This window comes from Hydra vulgaris, chromosome 09, assembly GCF_038396675.1.
Source record: "Hydra vulgaris chromosome 09, alternate assembly HydraT2T_AEP".
Lineage (NCBI taxonomy): Eukaryota > Metazoa > Cnidaria > Hydrozoa > Anthoathecata > Hydridae > Hydra > Hydra vulgaris.
Window position 1 is genome coordinate 6,507,206 of NC_088928.1, and position 24,159 is coordinate 6,531,364.

General features: G+C 28.0%; 4 protein-coding genes across 4 annotated transcripts; all 4 read right to left on the reverse strand.

Annotated features, from left to right (window-relative positions):
• Positions 1–266: 266 nt before the first annotated feature.
• Positions 267–1,708, reverse strand: LOC136084517 (uncharacterized). Its single transcript, XM_065804599.1, has 3 exons — positions 1,183–1,708; positions 595–723; positions 267–438 (listed from the first exon to the last, which is right to left on the reverse strand). Exons 1-3 carry the CDS (start codon positions 1,460–1,462, stop codon positions 371–373), a joined length of 477 nt encoding a protein of 158 aa, XP_065660671.1. The 5' UTR covers positions 1,463–1,708; the 3' UTR covers positions 267–370.
• Positions 1,709–3,997: 2,289 nt separating this feature from the next.
• LOC136084518 (uncharacterized) lies at positions 3,998–17,576 on the reverse strand. The gene is made up of 11 exons (XM_065804600.1): positions 15,518–17,576; positions 14,881–14,916; positions 14,734–14,793; positions 14,590–14,643; positions 14,407–14,442; positions 14,227–14,286; positions 14,104–14,142; positions 13,676–13,970; positions 10,565–10,628; positions 10,205–10,368; positions 3,998–4,087 (listed from the first exon to the last, which is right to left on the reverse strand). Exons 2-10 carry the CDS (start codon positions 14,902–14,904, stop codon positions 10,353–10,355), a joined length of 648 nt encoding a protein of 215 aa, XP_065660672.1. The 5' UTR covers positions 14,905–14,916; positions 15,518–17,576; the 3' UTR covers positions 3,998–4,087; positions 10,205–10,352.
• Positions 17,577–19,225: 1,649 nt separating this feature from the next.
• LOC136084986 (zinc finger protein 862-like) lies at positions 19,226–22,169 on the reverse strand. Its single transcript, XM_065806379.1, has 2 exons — positions 21,053–22,169; positions 19,226–20,823 (listed from the first exon to the last, which is right to left on the reverse strand). Exons 1-2 carry the CDS (start codon positions 21,228–21,230, stop codon positions 20,288–20,290), a joined length of 714 nt encoding a protein of 237 aa, XP_065662451.1. The 5' UTR covers positions 21,231–22,169; the 3' UTR covers positions 19,226–20,287.
• Positions 22,170–23,241: 1,072 nt separating this feature from the next.
• On the reverse strand, positions 23,242–24,039 carry LOC136085224 (uncharacterized). The gene has a single exon (XM_065806512.1). The coding sequence runs from the start codon at positions 24,037–24,039 to the stop codon at positions 23,242–23,244; it is 798 nt and encodes a 265-aa protein (XP_065662584.1).
• Positions 24,040–24,159: the final 120 nt, after the last annotated feature.

The window sequence follows — 24,159 nt, forward strand, 5'->3', positions numbered from 1 at the left end:
TCGGTAGTCTCCACAAAATTTACTTCAAATGATTCGTTTTAAAAGTTACTTTTTAAAGTACCCCGAATACTGAATGTGTTATTAATGTTAATATCAAAAAAAAAGAAGTTATTTTTTGAAAATTATGATCTAGAATGATATCTAGAAATAACTGATCTATTTATCGAGTTTATTTATTTATCGAGTTTATTTATTTATCGACTTTTAACAATTGTAGTCGTTTAAGTAAATACTCTTGCATCAAACAGCAAAAAAGAAGAAAAGTGTTTACTTAGATCTTAAAGATATATTTATATACATTATCTTATAAATATCTATATTATACACACATACTATAAATAAACTACATTATAAAAACAAAAATATTTTATTAAACGTTGGTAGCTATTTTTATTTCCTTTATAAATTCGTCTTTTTCATCTGCTTGATAAGGAGGACCTAAAATAAATTAGAATTGCTAAATATATACACTAACATCAAGTTTAAAAAATATTTTTGCATAGAAAAATAGCATATAAAATCAAAATCACATAACTTAATATTTATTTTCCTTTTTTTGTTAGTTTAAAATGCTTGCAAAAAAGAAAAACTTACGGGAACTGAAAAATTTTTTTTTGTTGTATATACAGTATATACAGCCAAATATAAGTACGAATGAAAGTAGACCATTAACACCTAGTGAGCCATGAAAATTATTTTTCATTTGTAATAACTCTTGTTCATCTAGAAAAAGTACAAAAAAGTTTATTTAATTAATATTACAGAAAATAGAGGCAAGATTGCAACAAGTTTGAAAATCCTAATTATTATGAAAACGGTCACTCATGTGTCAGTGACCCAATGTTGAAAAGTTGTTTATCAAAATGATTAAAAAACTTTCTAACACTTTTAAACATATTTTGAAAAGGTGCTCACTTTATATTTATGCTGGGATATGCTCTAAAACTTTTTTTACTACTTCAGTTGGGTTGTTTTTCTACTGCAGTTGCGTTGTGTTTCAACTGCAGTTACAACTTTTATTCTGCTGCAGCAGCAGCGTATCTGCTACTGCAGCAGAAAAATTTAGTTAAAAAAGAGAAGAGAGTCATTTATTTGAACAAACTTAATTTTTTTTTTTCAACAGAACAAACCTCCAACGAGCTTAGTTAACACTATATTATTATCATTAAATAATAAACAAACCTTTTGTGTGTTTTACTTTAAATTCCTTGAAGTCATTTATTTTTGTCTTGCTAACATATTCACAGCAACATGTTTCACATTTTTCATGTGAAACATCTTGTTTTAAATGTGAATCGCCAATACACGAACAATCAGCGCATGATATCGGGCCAGCAGCAGTATTAAACTTATATAAGCCTTCTTCATTTTTTATGCACGATGATTGTTCGTCTGATGTTGATTTTGAAAAAGTTTTTAATATAAATATGCAGGCGAATAAGAACAACCAAAATAGGTTCATTTGATCGAAGTAATATATTGACAATCTGTTATTTCAAAAGTTAAAAAATTGCTTTTTACTCAAAGTCAAGAATTAATATAATATATTCAAGTTTAACACCATCAAGCTTATAGAAAACATGATGCAATAATAATACTGGGGAATTTCCGCAAGGAATTCCTATGCAAATTCCCATTCCATATTAGATACAAAAAAATGAACAAAAAACACGTCAATTTTTTCTTGATGCTTATATTACGACACTTCAAAAAAATATTCAATCTGAAAGCAAAAGTTACATTCGTAATACGATATCTTCTTACTTACACAGTATATTTGGTATTTTGTGATAGGTTATTACACAAAACATTTAAGAAGAGGTTTTGAGACGTGGAAATATTTGGCGCGTATGTTAATATGAAACACAAATCTTTGAAAAGTAGATTGCTTTGTTGAGATTTGACCAGGGACAATTTTATGGTGTATGTGGTGTATAAAGTGTGTGACACACCCCCCTCTCTGAAGAAGGCGATTTTCAACTTTTATTCGGTTTTTTCCGGAGTATAGTCGGCCAGTTAGCATTTGAGACATTTCAGGCGGCAATTTTTTAGTTGTGCCCCTTTTTTTTTTTTTAAAGACAGACGTAGGTAGTTTTTCAGGATTTGTCCCCTCATTTTATTCTTAAAATAGCCTCTTGATTTCATAGCAGGTAAAACTATAAACCCATTTCAAATTACGATACAAAACAGCAAAATATAGTTGTCGCTCGAACAACTTGTATAACGTTGTGCAATTTTTATTGATTTCTAAGAGTAATTATTATTTAAAACGATAGGCCTAAAAATCTAAACAAGGAAGTTTAATTTTACTTTAAAGTTTAGTAGAAAAAAAAAATATAAACACTTGAAAAATATTCACTTTTAATAAAAATAAATACTTGAAATTTTTTTTTTAACATTTAGAAATATATCTTTTTAATTATTCCCGGTGTTTATTGTTGTCAAAGTCAGAGGTTTATTCGCAACTTTTTTAATTTAAAAGAATAATATTCTAAATATATATTTTTTTGAAACTAAAATAATTTTCTTAAAACATTCCTACTTTGACTTTTTTTTTAAAATTACATTGAAGGATATTTAGGCCATACATACATAGATGCATGCATGCATACATACATGCATGCATACATATATACATACATACATACATACATACATACATACATACATACATACATACATACATACATACATACATACATACATACATACATACATACATACATACATACATACATACATACATACATACATACATACATACATACATGCATACATACATACATGCATCCATACATACATACATACATACATACATACATACATACATACATACATACATACATACATACATACATACATACATACATACATACATACATACATACATACATACATACATACATACATACATACATACATACATACATACATACATACATACATACATACATACATACATACATACATAGGAACTAAAACCGACTTATCAGCTCTTCCTAAAATACTGCTTTATTGAACCAGGAATGATTTTAATATAATTCAATTAAATAAGTTTTTTATAAATTAATACGATAAAGTAAACTTTAATAATGAACTTCCTTCATGTTTTTATAATTTAATACCAGCATTTGTCGCAGGCCGATAAATACGTGTAATTAAATTTTTAAAAGTAAGATTTCCCCATTACCGTTCCAAAAACAACGTCATAATTTTTCAAAAATTGGTAATTAACGGATCATTATTACAAATTTTGATTTATTTAAGTTTTTTAAAAATTACTTGATATCTAACATTTATTAATATTGTTAATGTATGTTCTCATTACTTATCTTTATAAAAGCCACTCACGTTTTATGAGATAAAAGAAATGACTATATTAATTGAGGAAGGGTGGCATTTGCAGTGCAGTGGGTCGAATATGGCCACCACAACTCTCCCTAAAAAGAGCCTTAATTTTAAAATCAATCAAAAGAAACCAACATATTGAACCCAAAATTTCGAAAAATCTCCTGCTATATGGTATTACTTAAAAAATAAAATACTTTAATTGAGGGGTTTGAGGAAGGCTAACGCTATCTATGTTAAAACCCATCAAAGTGCGGGTAGAGCTGAAAACTCTAACGGTCTTCGGAGACCCTGATGCATGAATATGCCACCCCTCATAATAATTGTTTGAATTTTTGAAAGTTAAAATTGCCAAAAATAAAATCTAAAAGTTAGGTTGTGAGTTTATTTTAATCTGTTATTGACAAAATAGAACTTGTATATCGAACCAGATGATGGGATTCTGCTATTGATACAATCAATAAAGTTGTGGGTAATATACAAATGCTAGTATTGTTATATGTATACAAGAGATACCGTAGTCGTAACCGTTAGGGTGGGGGGGGGGCGGAACCTAGGCATCGAATAATATTTAAGATTATGTTTTTTTTTATGAGACAAACTTTATGAAATATATCATATTGTGTTATATCAAATGAAGTAAAAATACCTTAATTATCAAATAAGAATGATATTTTCTCCATATTTGAAAATGAATACATTGAGCTGGGTGATAGTTTTGAGGTAGTATTATCTAAACCTAAAACAATAAAAAAAAGAACCATTCCAGTATAAAATGGATTTATTACCAAGGGTGGATCCATAGAGGGGCGATGCGGGCGATCACACACCCTCCCCATCCTTAGATATTTTAGTATTTTTTTAATTTTGTAAATTTTTATATTTAACACACTAATTTGTTTAAAAACGGAAAATAGCATTTTTAATAAAATTGTGTGGTGAAAATTTTAAATTGAGTAACTACTTGCTTACTAATAATTAAATCACCCCCCCTCCTCCTAATTACTATATATTCTGGAACCATTAAATTGAAAAAATATTAAAATTGCCCTCTTCCATCCTTACGACATGGTCAGGATTCGTCCTTGTTTAGTTCCAGTGTTGTCTCCGTATCTAAAAGTGACTGTAATAGTTGAACGAGTGCATCATTAACCCACCGAACTAGTTAAGTCAATTATGTATTTGCGCTACAAGGATTGTTTGATAGTTTTAAAAAATAACTCTGACTAAATAAAGTCTAAAATTAACAACTCTGAATAAAAATAGCTGATACCACCTTTTTATACAAAACCATGGCCGAAATTTATAAAACAGAACTCACGACATACAGACTGTTCAAAATCAAGTAAGAGGTCATGATTTAAGTATGTTAGATAAGCAACAACAATAAATCAACCAAAACGTAATATCTTTAGAATAGAAATTTACGAAACTTGATGACTTTGGAAATAGTAAAATTTACAATAGTAAACTTCTTAAAGCAGGGTTTGACAGGGATGTTGTTAAACGAATAACACTCGATCAAATTGATGGTTACGGTTTATTTGGTACTAAATAAATAACAACAGCAGTGCGGAAACAATTTAGTGATATCAAGCAAATTATATTATCTCCAAGGTAAGCAAGTTAGCATAATGTGGATGCCTAATATTAAAAATGACATTATTCAAAATTATTCCAAAACGGTTCTCAAAAGAATTTTCTTTTTTAGTTGTATTTTTTTTTTAATGTATAAAATAAACCTTTTTGTAGATATTTTCATAAAATATTATGATTATACACTTCATTTGAGACCCAGGTTGACATACTTTGAAAGAACCTTATTTTATTAATATTACAAATCCGTGTATCTTTAAGGATCTTTAGCTATCCCCCCAAATAAAAATATTAATATATTAAAATAGAATATTAGGCATATAAATAAAACATGTTGTTATTTTAGTATAAAAAATGCCTTCCCAGCAAACCACGTTGAGTTATGGTCTGAACTACGTTGGGCCAACGTAGTATGCTAGCTGGGTATTTGGTGTACTGTTGCAGATTTTTGGGGATGTTATACGAAGTTACAATCGGCGCAAAGATACGTACGAAATGCTCCTACTTATCGTTAAACTAGTTTGAAATAGCCTGACTACTCCGCTTTCAATATAACTTATTTTGGTATTTTTTTATTTTTAAGTTCATTTTTCAACCTTACTAACACTTTATTGTTTTTAAATACTTTAATGCTTGTCATACAGAATGACTCGGATATCCTGGGTGCTACTTTGTCTAAAATTTGTCTTTATTTAATTTCTTATAGGAATCGGTAAACCTCGTACTCACTTTTCAGGCAACCAAAAGCATTTACTTTCTCTAACTGACTTACGTCTCTACTCTGATCCTAAACAATGCACAGTTCCTCATCATTCACCTTTAAGAAATACCATACTTTGATCTCTTCAAAACAAAACAAAACTCTTATACCAGTTTCCGTATCTATCAGTGGCAGATCCAGATCATAGTCAGGATCTTAGGAAGGGAGAGGTAGACCAATAAAAAAAAAGGGTTTCCGTTTTCTTAGATAAAACCACTATATCATTTGATCATTTACAATGTTTATAAGTTAGTTTACTAATAAATATATTGAATGTGTATATAAAGAACTTTTTTTTTGCGTAAAAATCTAATTTTGCAACATAGTTATATATATATATATATATATATATATATATATATATATATATATATATATATATATATATATATATATATATATATATATATACAGTATTGGACAAAACATTTGCAACCAACATCGAACAATGCTAAAAGGTGTTCCCAATTTTACATATCTCAAAAACGAAACGAACTATACTATCACAGCAAACAGTTCAGGAGTCTGGAGTCAGAGCATGCCAATACATGAGCAATCAGCTGACAGGTGACAGCACACAGGCAGAATTTCGTTGACAAGCGTCATTTTGTAGCGGACAAAACAAGTGCAACTTTTTTGGTTCGTTTCATTTTCTTAAGTCTGGTCCGTGTCAACGTCACGGAAGTTTTTTAATAATTAAAGGAAGTATCCAGAAGTTTCCAGAAGCATGCAGAAGCTTCCAGAAGTTTCCAGAAGAATGCAGAAGCTTCCAGAAATTTCCAGAAGAAGCATCTGGAAGCATCCAGTAGCATCCAGAAATATCCAGAAACATTCAGAAGCATCCAGACGCATCCAGACGCATCCAGAAGCTTCCAGAAGCATCGAAAAGAAGCATCTAGAATCTTCCAGAACAGGTTCACTCAGGTTCATTTTACTATATAAGAGACATGTAAATCGAAATGTAATTCAGTCAGTATATGGAAGTCAATCTGTCAGTATTATCAAGACAGTTTATCGAAGTGAGTTTTATCAAAGTGTTTTATCAAAGAACATCAATACAAGAAGTGAAATACAACAAGTGTTTCATTACATCAATACAGTCCACATCCAACCAAGACGTTGTGTTCCGCAGAGCATTATTGTATCACCACAAGGTAAATGGAACACGGTAAGCCTTGAGAAGCGTGATTATTTATTTTTACTATTTTTATGACTTCAAGTGCAAAAATGGCTGCCGACAGTCTTGGATTGGAACTAAGAAAGAAAATTATTGGCGATTACGTAAGTGGAATGTCACAAAAAAGTATTTGTGATAAATATCGAGTGAAAAAATGGACCGTATCAAGACTATGTTCCAAATATCGTTCTACGGGGAAGTTGTTGGCAGCAGATAACAAAGGTGGAAGACCGCGTTCCACCAATTCTAGAGAGGATTCTATGATCGTCAGATCCGTCAAGAAGGATCCCTGGATATCATTAGTCGAGATACAAAAGCAATTAGTCGAGATACAAAAGCTGCCTGTATCGGACCGAACAATCAGACGACGTGCTGTTGAAGCCGGATTGTTTTCTTGACGCCCTGAAAAGAAACCGCAGATTTCACTAAAAAACCAGAAGAAAAGACTCCTGTTTGCTACATCTCATATTGACTGGAATGTGCAGAAATGGCAAACTGTCCTGTTCAGTGATGATTCGAAGTTCAACATCATTGGGAGCGATGGCATTTGCCGTGTACGTCGACCGGCCGGAAAACGCCTCGATTTACGTTACTGCCATAAGACCGTGAAGCATGGTGGAGGCAATGTAATGGTCTGGCGGTGTTTTTCTGCTAACGGTCTGGGTCCAATACATCGAAACAACGGAATAATGGACCGTTTCATGGATAAAAATATCCTGAAAGATGTTATGTTACCTCATGCTGAATGGAATATGCCAATAAAATGGACAAGACAACGATCCGAAACACACTGCAAAAGTAGTTAAGCAGTGGTTTCAAGACAACCATCTATCGGTGATGAATTGGCCGCCTCAATCTCCGGATCTCAACCCTATCGAGAACCTGTGGGAGATCGTCAACCGCAGAATTAATCGTGAAGGTGTTCGTAATAAGGATCAACTGTTAGAACAAATCCAAAAAGCCTGGGCAGCGATTCCACAAAGTTTCATTGATCACCTGATCGAATCTATGCCTCGAAGATGCAAGGCTGTGATCGACAACAAAGGATTCGCCACGAAATATTGATAGCGAAATACAGCTTGGTCAACATTTTGTTGAGTTGCACTTGTTTTGTCTAGAAGGAAATCAACTTTTTTTAATACTTTTGATTAATTTATTAATTTTCGTGTACAAATAATGAACTTTGTGATGAATAAAACTTGAAGAACTTTGTCTCTAAACAGTTACATAGTTATTTCTCTAAATTGAAAAAATGCAGCACTTTTATATAAAGAAACTAAATTAGCATTATTTGGTTGCACTCGTTTTGTCCGATACTGTATGTATATATATATATATATATATATATATATATATATATATATATATATATATATATATATATATATATATATATATATATATATATATATATATATATATAGTATATATATATATATATATATATATATATATATATATATTTGTATATATATATATATATATATATATATATATATATATATATATATATATATATATATATATATATATATATATATATGTATATACTCATATATGTGTACATATACATATATGTATATATATATATATATATATATATATTATATATATACATATATATATATATATATATATATATATATATATATATATATATATATATATATATATATATATATATATATATATATAAATAAATATATACATATATATATATATATAAATATATATGTATATATATATAAATATATATGTACATATTCAGATATGTGTATATATATATATATGTATATATCTATATATATATATATATATATATATATATATATATATATATATATATATATATATATATATATATATATATATATAGATATATATATATATATATATATATATATATATGTATATATGTATATATGTATATATTTATATATGTATATATGTATATATGTATATATTAATTTTATCAATGATATTTTGAGCTTGAAAATTCCTAGGAGGGGATTACCCCATTTTTTCTCCCTCCTTCCTTTGTATCCGCCACTTGTATCTAAAGTCATTTTTAAATTTTTTTGCGGCATAATTATTTCTATTAAAGTCCAAAACCACAACAGTCAAGGAGACTTTTTAATTCACTTTTATTATTTCTTGAGCAACTTTATAAAAATGAAAAACTAGATAGCTGCACAGAGCAACAATGTAAACGCGGTACATTTAGAAGCGCTAGGCGAGGGCCGCAAACTTTAAATTTTCAGTACAAGCGTTTTAGGATTTCTCTACTGCCCAATAATTCGGTTGTAAAATTATGATACCTTATGATTCGACTTTTCTACAGCTTATGGTCATGGCTGCCGAGAGAGGGAAGTCAACGGGAAGATTCCCGTTGCCGAAATAAAAAATTTTAAAACTTCATAATAATTTTAATAATTTTCTTTCTTTTTTGAGACTTTCCAAGGGTCCAATGGAAAATTCATGATTGACTCGGCGGCCATGCTTATGGTCCAGACAAAATAGTTTTCAGAGATAAAAATTTTTTCTCCTGAACTGTTGTCAATCACTATTTAACAAGAGCTTATTAGAGTATTGAATATTTAGAAAAGTTACAGGATTTCAGTTGCTGGTAAAATTCAACTCAATAACTCTCAGCTCAAAAATAACTTTTATTACAAAAATCTATATTTTGCTTCACTTATGAACAGTGATACACTCAGTGAATCGTTTACTTTCTATATTCTTAAATTTTAAAGCTTGTTAGTCTATGGTTTTAAATCTTATTTAGAAAAGCTATAAAAAAAAAATGATTGAAAATTGCTATATACTTACGTGTGTCAATAATGCATAAAATTTGACACCAAGCAAACTAACGCCAAATATAATTGATTACTATCGTTTAAAAGCGAGGAACGGTAATGCTATAAAATTGTTAGAAATATAGCAAAAATATTTTCATAGCAGTTTTCGTGAATCTTTTTTTAAAATAAAGTTTTATGATATTTAGTCTATGGTCTTAAAACTTAAGTCCTTCAGTTAACAAGAACTTAAACTAAGTTCGTCCGTTTCTAAGAAAGAAAGACGAGCTCATCACTTGTAAGAAAGACGAGCTCATCAGTTATTAAGAACTCCTATTAACTGATCACCTCGTTAAAAATGTGTTCAATGTTTTTATCATAACGTTATGTTGCTTACTAAAACTCGATTTGAATACATACCACGATTAAGGAATTCAAATGTTGTTTCAATGTCAAAATATTAGGGGTAATATAAAAACTTGACGTTGTTAAACAAGAAACTAATTTAAACAATTTAATAAAACTTACTAATTGCTTTTCTTTCTTGCAAGTTGCCTTTGTTCCTATTCACTTGTGTAGACTTTTTCTATAGCTATTAATTTATGATTTTAAAGGTGAAAATCAGAGTTTCACTGAGTTTCACCTAATGAAATCATTTTTAAAATACGCATCATAATTATGTAGAAACTTCTCTAAATAAAGAAAAATCAATTTGGTTTTAACATAAGACAATTTTATTAACATATTAACATAATGTAAAAATACGTAAAAGAAATAGCAATAGATAAACTCTTACGAGTCGAAAAATCTAACTACATTAACTAAAACATATTTTTCTGACATAATGTTTACTTTTATCTTTGCAATGTTAAGAAATCTATATCGGACCTGCATATGGAATGCCATTTCAAATATTGAATCATATGACCCTCGATCATGTAATAGGATTCTTCTACAATGAAAATTCTAAATGATCATTTCATTTTACATATTTTTATTTTAAATTAATCAATTAAGTAAATAAATAAAATAAAGCAAAAAGAAGAGGAAAGACAGTTACTTTTGTTGGACCTTCAATAAAATCTGATAATTATAATAAATGAATCTAGGCTAGAAATTATTCTAATAAATAACTCTAGTCTAGGATTCATCTTATAAATAAATCTAGTCTAGTAATTAATGTAATAAATAACTCTACTCTAGTAATTAATGTCATAAATGACTCTAGTCTAGAAACTAATATAATAGATAACTCTAGTCTAGGATTAATCTAATAAATAAATCTAGTCCTGAAATTAATCAAATAAATAACTCTAGTCTAGTAACTAATCTATCAAATAACTCTAGTCTAGGATAAATCTAATAAAGAACTCTAGTCTTGAAATTAATCTAATAAATAACTCTTGTCTTGAAATTAATCCGATAAATAACTCTAGTCTTAGAGTTTATCTAATAATTAACTCTCTAAAATTAGAGAACTGAAATTACTGAAACAATTTATTACAAACTACAAACTATTTTCGCTTATTTAAATGTCATTTAAACACTTTAGATGAAATTTTTATATTACAGTATAGTTAGTATAAAAAGCTACTTTTACATTCGTAAAATATTGTTTCTAACTTTATCTTTAATTTTTTTATGCCCTCTTTTTTCCAAAATAGGAAAGTTTTTAATTGCTAGCAACACCTCGTGCAATTGAGGTATCTTTTTCTGTAATAAATGAGCTCGAAAAGCTTTATTAATTGCATCATTTTCCTCCTCAGTCCATGTTTCCCATGTCTTTTTCTATAATTTAATATACATATTTTAATAAGTTGCAATTTTTAAAAAAGTTTACAAACTTGAAAACTATTTTCATAACACTACATTTAAACCAGTTGTGATAGCAATTAATACCTCTTTAATAGGTTTTAGCATGTCCTCACAGTTATTATTTGGTGTGTACTGTTTTCTTTTTTCTATAGAAACACATTTATCAAATAAAATAAGAAAACAGAGTATTGCAGCATAAAGTGTTTGTATTCCTTAACACTTTAGCTATGTAAAAACAATTGAAAATTTTTATTGTTAATTATTACCATTAACTATTACCTGACTTTTTACCCATTGAAGCACTAACAACATAAGAGTTATTTTCTAAAACTCTATTATTTTCTTTAAGAACATCATCAATCTTCTTGTTCTTTACAGATTTCCCATCATCAATAGCTACAAGAACTTTTGCTACTTTGGTCAGCTCTATGGTAGCGTCTTCCTTTCTATACCAATTCATGTGAACATCTTTAGTATGACCAAAATGATTTGTAAGCCATTTAATTCAGCATCATTCATATCTAATAGCTACATCATTGCTGCCAAAAGTTTGCTTGTTCTTGTAGGTGTTATAAGTCTTGGCTTTTGAAGATTTGAAACACTTTTAGTTATGCTTTGAAGAGTATCCCAACCTTTTAAATAAAATTCACCGTATGCAAAAACATAAGGGTTACTATCATAAGCCTCTAGATACAACCTATGTTTTATGATTAACCTTATGGCCTCTACCATTTCACTGGTAAAAAGTATAGGCACCAAAGCATTTTTACTTTTCCCTTCAATATAGCAAACCTGCATATGATCAGCAAGAATTTTTTCTACAGGGTCATCAAGATTGTCAATATCGGTTCGCCTTTTCCATCTTCCATCCTCGACACCTTGCCACTGCAAAAGTTTTAATTTTGATACTTCTCCACCACGTCTAGCGTTAAAAGTTAATACTCGTGTCAAAGTTAATTTAGCAAGTTGTTTAACATCTTTGTTTGAAAAACTAGAAGACTCAATGCGATAAACACAGTCTCCCATTTCATCCAAAATGTGTTTCCTTAAAATCATTATATCACCCTCCAATGGCAGTTCTTCAGGCTGATTAGCTTTATCAGATTCATAAGTTGACCTTGCATTTCCTGCCATAACTTGCCAGTCACTATCATATAACTCTAAAAAAATTCTTATTTTTTCGATTTCAATACTACAGTTTTCTCTCAAAGCAAGTGCTCTTACAGTAAGTAATAGATTGCGTAAACAAAATCCTGCCTTTAGAAAAGTATTTGGTTTCCCAATATCTCTAGGGCCATTATATTCAGAAAGAATTTTGACTGCTGAAGTAATAAGATCAAAATTTTCTTGTAACACCAACAAACTTGCAACAGCATTTTCTTGCATATCATTTCTTTGAAATATTTGCAAGATTCAAGCAAGGCAACGCAAAGAATACCTAATATCATGATATCTATCTTTTTGTTTTTTTTGCATCTCAACAGCAGCGTACATTAATAATGAATTGTCTTAACGGATAATAAGGTGAAGATCGTCCCGCTTCATTTTTGATAGTATGAGCTCATGCACTTCACCAAACTTCTTATCACCTACAACAACACCAAGCATAGCTCGACTTGAAGATAATTTTTTATTTGAAGTTATTTGCAAAAATTTTGGTTTACATTTTTTAGGATGTTTGTAAAGAGTTTTAGCATTAAACATTCCATGACAGTTTATACAAGGTAAAAGCTCCATTACTTTGGCTGATAACTCTCTGACAACAAAAAGATTATTTTGATTATCTTTAAGAAGATTTATATTGGCTAGGTAATCCCCTTGCCTGGTAATTAGTTTCCAAGCATGAGACCTTTCTTTGCTTCTTAATGGGTGTGATAGAGCTTCCTTAACATCATCTTCTGATTTATGAATATTCATAAAATGTCGAGGAGGATTCCAAACACGTTTTTTAAAATATAAACAAAAGTGCATTTTATGACCACTTTTTCTTTTTGGAATACCTAAAATTATTTTTCAAATTTTATTTTATTGTATTTACCCTATGAATTTGAAGTTAATAAATATCTTAATTTTTTTACAATTAAATTATCAATTAAACTATTAACCATTAAATTATTAATCAATTATTAAACTTATAACAATTAAACTATTAAACAGTTATTAAAAAAACAATAAATTATTTACCAACAGCATCACCCTTACTTTTGCAAACAACTGCTTCAGTTAAATTTTCAATAGAGTTTACAATCTGCTCATAGTTATTTAATTTCGGTGTCATAGAACTGCTGACATCAAAATAGCTACAAGAAGCTTGGCAATCTTGCAGCTTGGTCTTTATCTTTGGAATTTCTTTATTGATAGTTAATACACTGACATCGCCCCTTTCTATTGAAACATTTGCTTCCTCATTTTCATCACTACTCCCATCACTACTTGAACTTAGGTTGCTTGGTTGATAATCGCCATCACTACTGTCATTCTAAAATAAGTTGATTAATATAAACATAAAAGCTTTGATAAAAAATTATTTATTATAACCTTTAACTTATATATTTATATATACACAATAAAGTTATTGTTATAAATTAAGAGGATGAAGAAATACATCATACATCAACCTCATCTAAATCTTGCTCAACGTTAACAAAACTCTGAATAAAGATAAAAAAAAAAAACTTTTCATTGAATGAAAATGTAACAAATATGTAAAATGTAAAATAGCATGAAGTACTTACATTGATTGAATGTATTTCTAAGCTACTGTCTTCTTTAGCGCTGGTCTCAGCATTTTCGGTCTGAAATAGATATTGTAATGGAATTATAATTTATAAAAAACTGTTTGATAATAAAACTGGGATGTAATGGATTCATCAGTAACTTGTAAAATTAGGAGATACAAAAATCAAAAAACATACTTCATTTAATGGAGAAGCTAGAGTTTCGATTCTAGCCTAGATAATATATAAAAGATTTAACAGATTTTAGGATTCAAAAAATTTATTCAAATCTATATGCAAAAAAAAAAGATTTTAATATATTTATAACTTTAACAAATAATATTATTTAAAATTTTACTACTTTGAAAACTTTCTAGATACCCGTAATTTTAATTTGTAGGTAAAAACTTTAATTGGTATTGAAGTAAGAAACTTCTAAAGTAACAACAAAAAGTAATATTTATACAACATAAAAAGTTTTTTTTTATTAATTAAATTCTGAAAACAAATTTATTACAAACTTACATTATTATCAACATGAACATTACCAATTTCTTGGTGTGGCAAAGATTTCTCAATAAGAAACTAAAATTATTATTTTAATATATTTAATCAGAGTCAAACAAATAAACAAAAAAAATTTATCATAATATTTAATTTTGAAATATTTACATCGAATTCACCATCAGAAAACATATTTTCAATATCCTAAAATTATAAATTTAGGCTAAACTTTAAAATGTTATATGTGTTTGTAAATTGGTAAATATCAAGGTTTATACCATAAGTTTATACAATCCTTTTTTAAAGGCATGTAAGAAAAATGAAACAAACATGCATATATACAACTTATTTTTATATATATATATATATATATATATATATATATATATATATATATATATATATATATATATATATATATATATATATATCATTAAAATTCTAAACAAAATTGAATAAATTAAAAACTTTTGCTGAATTTTTATTTGAAAAAACCTCATATACAGCTTGTACAGGGCCTTTGACTCTTCTGCACACTTAGTTAAATTCTAAAAATATAATTAACAACTATAAATCTATTATACAGACATTTTTATTAAATACAGGTCAAAAATTTTATTTCCCAGTCTGTATTAATAAATACATAAAGTCAATTATATATAAATAAGTGTAAATAACTCATTGGTTTATTTAAATATAATTTTGTCTAAATGCTTAAGGTATGTTAAAAAAAAAATCACATTTCGTGTTATTTAGATTTTTATTTAAATTATGCGAACTAATGTAATTGAACTAATTTAAATACTAAGTTAGGTAAACAAACTGGCGTGTTCTGGTCTTCTTCAATACTATTTTTAACATTCTCATTCTGAAATAAAAAGATTTTCGTTTATATCTTTATAAACAATTTTATATGAGAAAAAAATTCTAAAGAAAATTAAACAAATTAAAACTGCAACTAAATTTTTTTTTAAACCTAATCTATGGCAAGTATAGGGCCATTAAACTCAGCAGGAAATTTAAATAAATTCTAAAATTATAATTAACAACTATATATCTATTATGTAGGCATTCTGATTAAATACAGGTCATAACTCTTATTACCCAGTCTGCGACAATAAAGTTGATTGTATATAAATAACTGTCAACAATCCATGGGTTTGTGTAAATACTTAGTTCGTTAGGAATGTTCATAGAACTCCCCTATAATAATAAAAAAAAAAGAAAGAGTTTCTTATTAATTTTATTTTATTAAATGTTTAAAATAATGTCCATTATTATCTATACAAAGTTGCATCCTTTCAAGCCATTTGTCAAACATTTTTTTATACTCTTCTTTGGGTATACTTTGAAGTAGCTTCGTTGTGCGAGTTTTTTTTTACTTTTGACGTCAGTATCATTGTCAAGATTTTTTTTTAATCAAGTCAAATAGCCAATAATCAGATGGAACTAAGTCAGGTGAGTATGTTTGGTGGTGAATTATTGTGAATCCAGCTTGGTTTAGACAATTTGTGATGGTTTGACTCAAATGTGTTCAATTTTTATCATGGAGAAATTTGAAATTTTGAGAGCCTGTTTCAGGTCTTTTATTATTTATTTCGCATATAAGAGGTTTCAAACAATTTTTTATATAATATTCTCTAGCAACGGTGTCTCCCTTTTCAACATAACCCAAATGAACAACACTTGTTGTTTTGAAGATGTAGAACATGTTTTTCAGCTGAAACCTGTTGCATCTTACTATAGTTCTTGGACTTTCACCTTCACCGACCCAACTAGCTTTAGCCAACTTGTGTCCGACTTGTCTCAAATAAAACCACAATTTATACCCTGTAATAATATCACAAAGTCTCCATGGGCCGTTTCTGAAAAGGGCTAAATTCGCCTTACATGCTTCAAATCTATTCTTGCGATTTTGATCGGTTAACTCGTGGGGTATCCAAAACGATGTTAATTTTCTTTTTTTAAGTGCGCTGCTAATGATTTTGTTGATTGTAAAACAATTAATTGATGTCAGGGCTTCAATTATATCATGTGTTGCATGCGGATTTTCTTCAATAATGGCTATGGCTCGCATACGTTCAATACTCTCAGCTGTATACATGGTTTGAGGGCACTTTGAGCAAGGATCATGTCTGAGAAGCTCTCTACCATCTTTAAATAAAGTAGCCCACTTGGAAACTGTACTCTATTTTGGAGCTTGGTCACCATGAACTAAAACCAGTTCATCAGTTATGGCTTGTGCTGAAACCCTAAGTAGAGCATGGGTTTTAATATATCCTCGATATTCAAATTTTTCCATCTTTAATTTTTTATTTTAAACATATTTAATAAAATTTAAATAACTTTTTTAATAAACATTCAAAATATTTCAACAAGTACCTATAATGTTCATAACTAAACACAGTTTAAAATGATATATAAATATTAAATTATTTCCTGTCTCATTGTATCTTTATAGATGAAGTTCTATGAACTTCTTTAACAACTTAAGTACAATTTTGCCTAAATGCTTAAGGTATATTAAAAAAAAAAAAGTAATTATATTAATTTAAATTTAAAATGAGGTAAACAAACTGGCATGTTCTGGTCTTCTTCATTACTATATTCAACATTATCATCCTGAAATAAAAACATATTTGAGTACATTTTTATAAACAATTTTATCTGAGAAATATAACTTTAAATGTAATGTAAATTTAACTTTAAATGCTGTAAATTTTAGTTGACTTAAAAGTCAATAATCTAATTATGGTGCATTGCATGGTATATAAAGAAAAATATTTTATAAATTAAATTGGCCAAGACTTAAATTAATTAACTTTTACATTCTTAAAAAATTCTATAAAGTTCTAAAAAATCAATAAAAATATTATAAACCTTCTAAAAAAAAAATTATTTCCAAAACTCAAGTTAAAAAGCATGTATTTAACATTTATTTAACAAATTAGTAAAAAATAAGAAAATAATGATTATCATCATCAAAATAAATCGTACCAGCAACTATGAACTGTTAGCACATTTATTAGATCTATAAAATATAACAATTCATAACTCATATCATAACTTAATGTCGAAGTATTTATGATTAATAATAAATTATATATAATATATTTTTTTTTTTTTATGTAGAGAAATGGAAGAAACTATATATAAATTTATATTTAAATTACTCAAATAAAGGCTCCTTTAACATTTCAAACACTTATTAGTTGCTGGACTCTTTCAATGACATATTCTAAAATTTGAAAGCCACATGAATACAAAATAATTAAACATTAAGTTACTTATATATAGCTATAATGAATAATAAAGTTATATAGTCATCGTTGCATTAAAAATTTAATTTGAACTATGCTAATTTATCTTAAATACCATATTTACATTATTTTAATTGTCATGATTAAGTACTTGAAATAAATAAGATACCGTTACCATTGTTAATTCTTTTAATCTACCAATAATCTAAAAAGTTATAATTTTTGTAAATCAAAACAAAAAAAATCATTATTTATAAGTGTATATGTATAAAATCATAATTACATATATAGAACCCTTGGAATAAGTAAAATTAAAGTAGGCAAAAAATTGCCAACCATAAACTGTTTAGAGGTCAGTAAAAGCCTTTATTCACAAAGGTTTCGCCATAAAAAATATAAACAATGTCCGCAAACAATTGCCGACCTTAAATAGATTTAAGGTACAGTTATGTATATATATATATACATATATATTTATATATATATGTATATATTTATATATATATATACATATTTATTTATAAATATATATATTTATATAATACAGAGACAATTACAAAAATTAAAAGCTGCCTGATTAAATTGTTATAAAATAAGTTTAGAATAATTAATAAACTTCGTCTTTTATAATTAAGTGACACTCTTTTATATAATGTAAAAACTTACTATTAATAATTGTTTATTAAAGAAACAATTGTTATTCAATTTATCAAAGAGTTTAGTATAATTTCTTTTATTTGAGTACTTCTGATTTATTTCAACAAGATTCTAATAAACAAACGTTTGTTGATTTATTTAAAAAATAAAAAAGTCAATCTTTTTTTAAGCATTTCGCGCTTTGCGTAGTTGGCCTGAGTTTTATCTTTACAAATTGCATACAATTCTTTGTAGTACGATGAACAAAAGAAACAATTAAATCATTCAGTTACTATTACATCTTCATAGATGTTTTGAGAACATTCAAGTATGTTTCCATGTTTGTCAGAATAACAATAAGTTTTAAAAATACACGGAAAAAAATTAACTTCATAACTTTAATTTTTACAAATAAAATGATTTTATATTGGCGAATGCTTTAAAAAGATTCGCTAATATAAATTTGTGTTACGTTGACTTATTGTTGGAGCCACACACACACAGATATTTAAAAGATTTAATAAAATGGCAGCGTATAAACGTTTTAACAACATATTTTGATCTATATTATTAAAAAGTTTTATATATACATATATTAGCTTATACGCTGCCTTTTTATTAAACTCAACTTATTTATGCAATCGTATAACAAGAATATGACAATCAAAGATATCAGATATATAACACTATATATATTTTTGTCTTTCAGGACTCTTTAGTAATGTGCATAAATATAAAACTATGTGGGATAAAAATTACATAATAAATTGTTTATCCGTCCGATTCAGATAAAGAACTTATATCTTCACTGGTGCAGCTTTCTTCGCTACTATAATCAGTGGCAATGCTAGCATTAGCTGAATCAAGGCAAAAAACTCTTCGCTTATCTAAGAATTACTAGTTTTGCAGCTCTCCATTCCGAAAGAACCATTTTAAGATCCATTCCTAATTTTTCTAGAGGGTAAAAAAATTAATTAGGTAATAAAGATATGCTGGCATCACCATACATGCTATCTGCTGCCCATACTTGCGGATCTTACCAATCCATTGATTCGAAAATGGGATTTAACAGCAAACTAAATCTATTGTTTATCAATGGCAGAATGATTTCAATTGCTAATTTTCTTACTTTAATGGCAGAATGAATACATTCAAAGTTAAGATTAGCCACATTGTTGAGTTTAATCTCAACAAACTTTGGGTTTGATTTTTTCAATTGGTTACCTTCTTTGAAATACGAAGAAACACGATTGGTTGAACCATCTTTTTCATTGATTATAAACTTGAGTAAATATGAATCAATAATATTATCAATATCTTCATTGCTTAATTCCGCTAAGCTAGCCTTTGTTATTACCACTGCTGGTTTTAACTCATTCACGATTAACATTTGTTTTTCAAAAACCAATGATAATGGTGATAACTTTTCTAAGATGTCTAAATAACTACAAACCATACATAATAGTCTGTAGTCATGCAACCGTTTGGACAATCCAGAAAGTTTAGCACGCATATCTGCTTTAGTGTTGCGATCAGCAAGACCATTATCGAAACCAACAATAAGCGAAGGCCAATTATGTAAAAGTTTTGTAAAGCTGCGTCTCCTGTGACTTATAAAGCGCGTTCCAAATATTTTAGGCAAGGTGTAATATGTAATGTTCAAACCCTCAGCAGCTTTTTTAACTGCGCATTTTAGTTTTCCAGAAATTGTGAAATAAATTAAATATGGAAATGTAAAAACGTTCACACTCTTTATACTGGGAAATATCTTTCACAGCATCTTTTATTGCTAATTCTATACGATGGTTTACGCAGTGAATTTTTATCAGCCACATTTTATCTTTATTTAATTGTGTTAACACGCCATTATAAATTCCAAAATTAACGCAAGTTCCGTCGGCCGTAGCGCTTACAAGTTTGTAATTGTAAGCTGACACAGTTAAAGGAACACTACCGGTTTCAAAAAAAATGCTATCAATAGCCTTTTTAATGGTATTGGCATTCATACCAGCCAAACTGTTCATATCAAGTAAAGAAACTACAAAACAGGCAGGGGTCCCCTCGCGTTCAACGTGCACAAGAAGCAACTCTTTTTCATCCTTTGTTTTTCTAGCCTGAGAACCATCGGAAAGAATGGAGAAAAAGTTTGTTTCATTGACAATTTTAGCAACTTTTTCTTTAATGGCACTGGCAATGCATGAGATATATTCACGTGCTAAAAAAGAAATTAAAAAACAATAAAAAAAAATTATAATAATATAACTAATATTTTTCAAATTAAAAAATCAAATGGATAAATCAAAAGGATAAGACCATTCGTATGTAAAATCTTGAAAAAAAATAATTAAACTTTCATTATAATAGTAACGTAACTTTAATTTGATTTTTTCATTTGAATTGTTTTATCAAATTACGAAAAGAAACTGAACCTAAAATTCAATAACCTGCTTTATTGTTGTCTTCTCCTTCTAAAAGGAGTACACCATTAAGTCTTTGGCATTTGATCAGTGTCTTGAAATGGCTATGTGGCATGCTCGGGTTTAGAGCCATTTCATAGGCTGTTCTAATCATCTTTAATAACGCTTCGCAGTTGTCTTGTGTAATAGGTAACACGTTTTCCATATCGAGGTTAGCAACACAACTACTTCCAGGATCTTCTGAGTTACCATTATCAATCAGCACCGCTAATCTATGGCTTTGCCCTCTAAGATGGCGATCAACCTTTATTATTATCAAAGAAAAAATCACGGTTCAAATTAAGCAATTCTCTAAAAAATTTATTCACTTAGTAATATAGTAAATTATAAGATAACTACAGTTATAAGTTATATAATGGTAGAAAAATTATGATTAAATTAATTCCTGGAGTCACAAATTAAGAACAAGCTAATTATTTTAATTTTACCTGATACTTTGTCACCACACAAGTTCTCTCCGTAAACGCTGTCAAAGAATTATTCGATACTCCTTTAACTAAAGCATCCGTAAAAATTTCAGTTTTGTTCCTGGCACAAATCTTACACCATATTTTGACAACTAAGCCATTTTCTTCCATGTATCCAATAACTGATTCTTGCCCCCACGAAAGAAAAGTTTTTAAGTTCTTAGATATTGGTTTACTATCTTTAATTTTTTTTGCTTCAGATGTCATTCTTACAAATTTGTTATATTTAAACTTAAATTTATTTATTTCTGTTTTAAATACTTATTAAAATAAAAAAAATAAAAAAAGCCCACTTACTATTCATAATCAGTGGTAAAGCAGTTCCGCTTCCTCCTTGTAATTTATTTTTACCTTTTGAGTTTAATCATAAAAAAATGCTTTCATATAGTTTGACGTATTTAAAATTTGATTTTGGTAAGTAAAATAAAAAATAAAAATATAATTCATTTGGAATGTAATTTGTTTGGATACTGATCATTATAGACCGCTAATTCAGGGGTCTAGCACATTGCGGAATTGCTTTTAACATTTTTAAAGATACTGCTAAAAACAACGTTCTAACATTGTCATAGTAACTGAATGATTTAATTGTTTCTTTTGTTCGTCGTACTACAAAGAATTGTATGTAATTTGTAAAAACAAAACTCAGGCCAACTACGCAAAGCGCGAAATGCTTAAAAATAGATTGACTTTTTTATTTATTATATAAATCAACAAACATTTGTTTATTAGAATCTTGTTGAAATAAATCAGAAGTACTCAAATAAAATAAATTATACTAAACTCTTTGATAACCATGATTAACAATTGTTTCTTTATTAAACAACTATTGATAGTAAGTTTTTACATTATATAATAGTGTCGCTTAATTATAAAAGACGAAGTTTATTAATTATTCTAAACTTATTTTATAACAATTTAATCAGGCAGCCTTTAATTTTTTTAATTATCTCTCATCGGTCCAGTTGAACTTTTTTGTGCTTGATTAATTTTTGAAATGTTCTTAAAACATCTATGAAGCCGTGGGCAAGTTGTCGCAACTAAATATTGTATGCGTGGTCAAGATCAGAGTACGATCGCAAGCTTTTGCCGACCAATCCTAGATATATATATATCAACCCTTAGAATTAGGGTCGGCATTCGGCAATGCCGACCTAACTGCCAACCTGAAAGTATTTGAGATCGGCAAAAAATTGCCGACCTTGTTTCTATGCTTTATGGTTAGACCTTTGTATCCAATAATTTTTGCCGACCTGATGCCGACCTCAAAAAAATTAAGGTCGGTAAATTATTGCCTACCTCATTTTTGCTAATTCCGAGGGTTAATATATATATATATATATATATATATATATATATATATATTTATATATATATATATATATATATTTATATATATACCTATATATTTATTTATATATATTTATATATAAATATATATATATATATAATACATATCTATCTATATATATATATATATATATATATATATATATATATATATATATATATATATATATATATATATATATATATATATATATATATCGAATAAGAAAATTGATTCAATATTCTATTAGAAAAAGACAATAAAGAAATATGTAACAAATACATACCATTGAAAAAAACAAAGTTAGTTGTTTTTTATCCTGAAATTTCCAAGGCTTGAAGTTTCAAAAACATAGATACCTAAACACAAGATAATCGCTCTTCTAGATCATTGCCCCATCCTCTAACAATAGTTTCAACAAGATGTATTTTGTCAGATTCCAAATATATTTTAGAAATAATATTTGTATCTGGTCTTTCTCCTTTTTCAAGGGTTTGAGTTGAAAAAATATCTTTATAAATAGAAAAGTGATTTTGCCATGGTGAGTTTAATCCTGACATAATTTCAAAAATAGATAATGACATGGCATAAACATCTGATTCTTTCGTGACGATATTTACCGTATAGTTACAAATTTCAAGAGAAAGATAAGCTATTGTTAAACCAGCAAATCCAGCTTCTACCTTCTTTGTTGTCATTGTTTCTTTTATTATAGCAAGGTCACAAAAATCAGTAAGTTTTATAACTATGCTACTTAAAGTGCCCTGAACTAAAATATTTGCAGGCTTAAAATCATGATGCACAATGTTCAAGTTGTGCAAATATTTTAATCCATTAGCTGCTTGTAAGCAGTAATCTAACCGTTCCATATAATTAAAATAACTTTCTTCATTAAACAAATTTAATAATTCTGGCAATGAATGGCATACTGTATTCTCTACTAGTACGCAGCAGTAGTCACACAAAATTGCTAGAGGTCTAATACTAAAGCCAATATACGCTACAATATTTGGATGGTTAAGCATTTTAAAACGATTAGACAACATTTTTGACTTAGGGAATTGATGCTTATAAAGTTTACAAGCAATAACCATTTTATGAACAAATTTATAAACTTTTGCAAAAGAACCTTCGCCAACAAAAGCATCTTGAGGCATCTACAATAATTTCGTTGTTTTCTTTCCTACCGGTAGCGAAAGAGTAAGATTTGTAAGTCATTAAAGTATTTATTTTTATTTATAATTTATGTTTTTGTCGCTAAAATTAAATATATCATG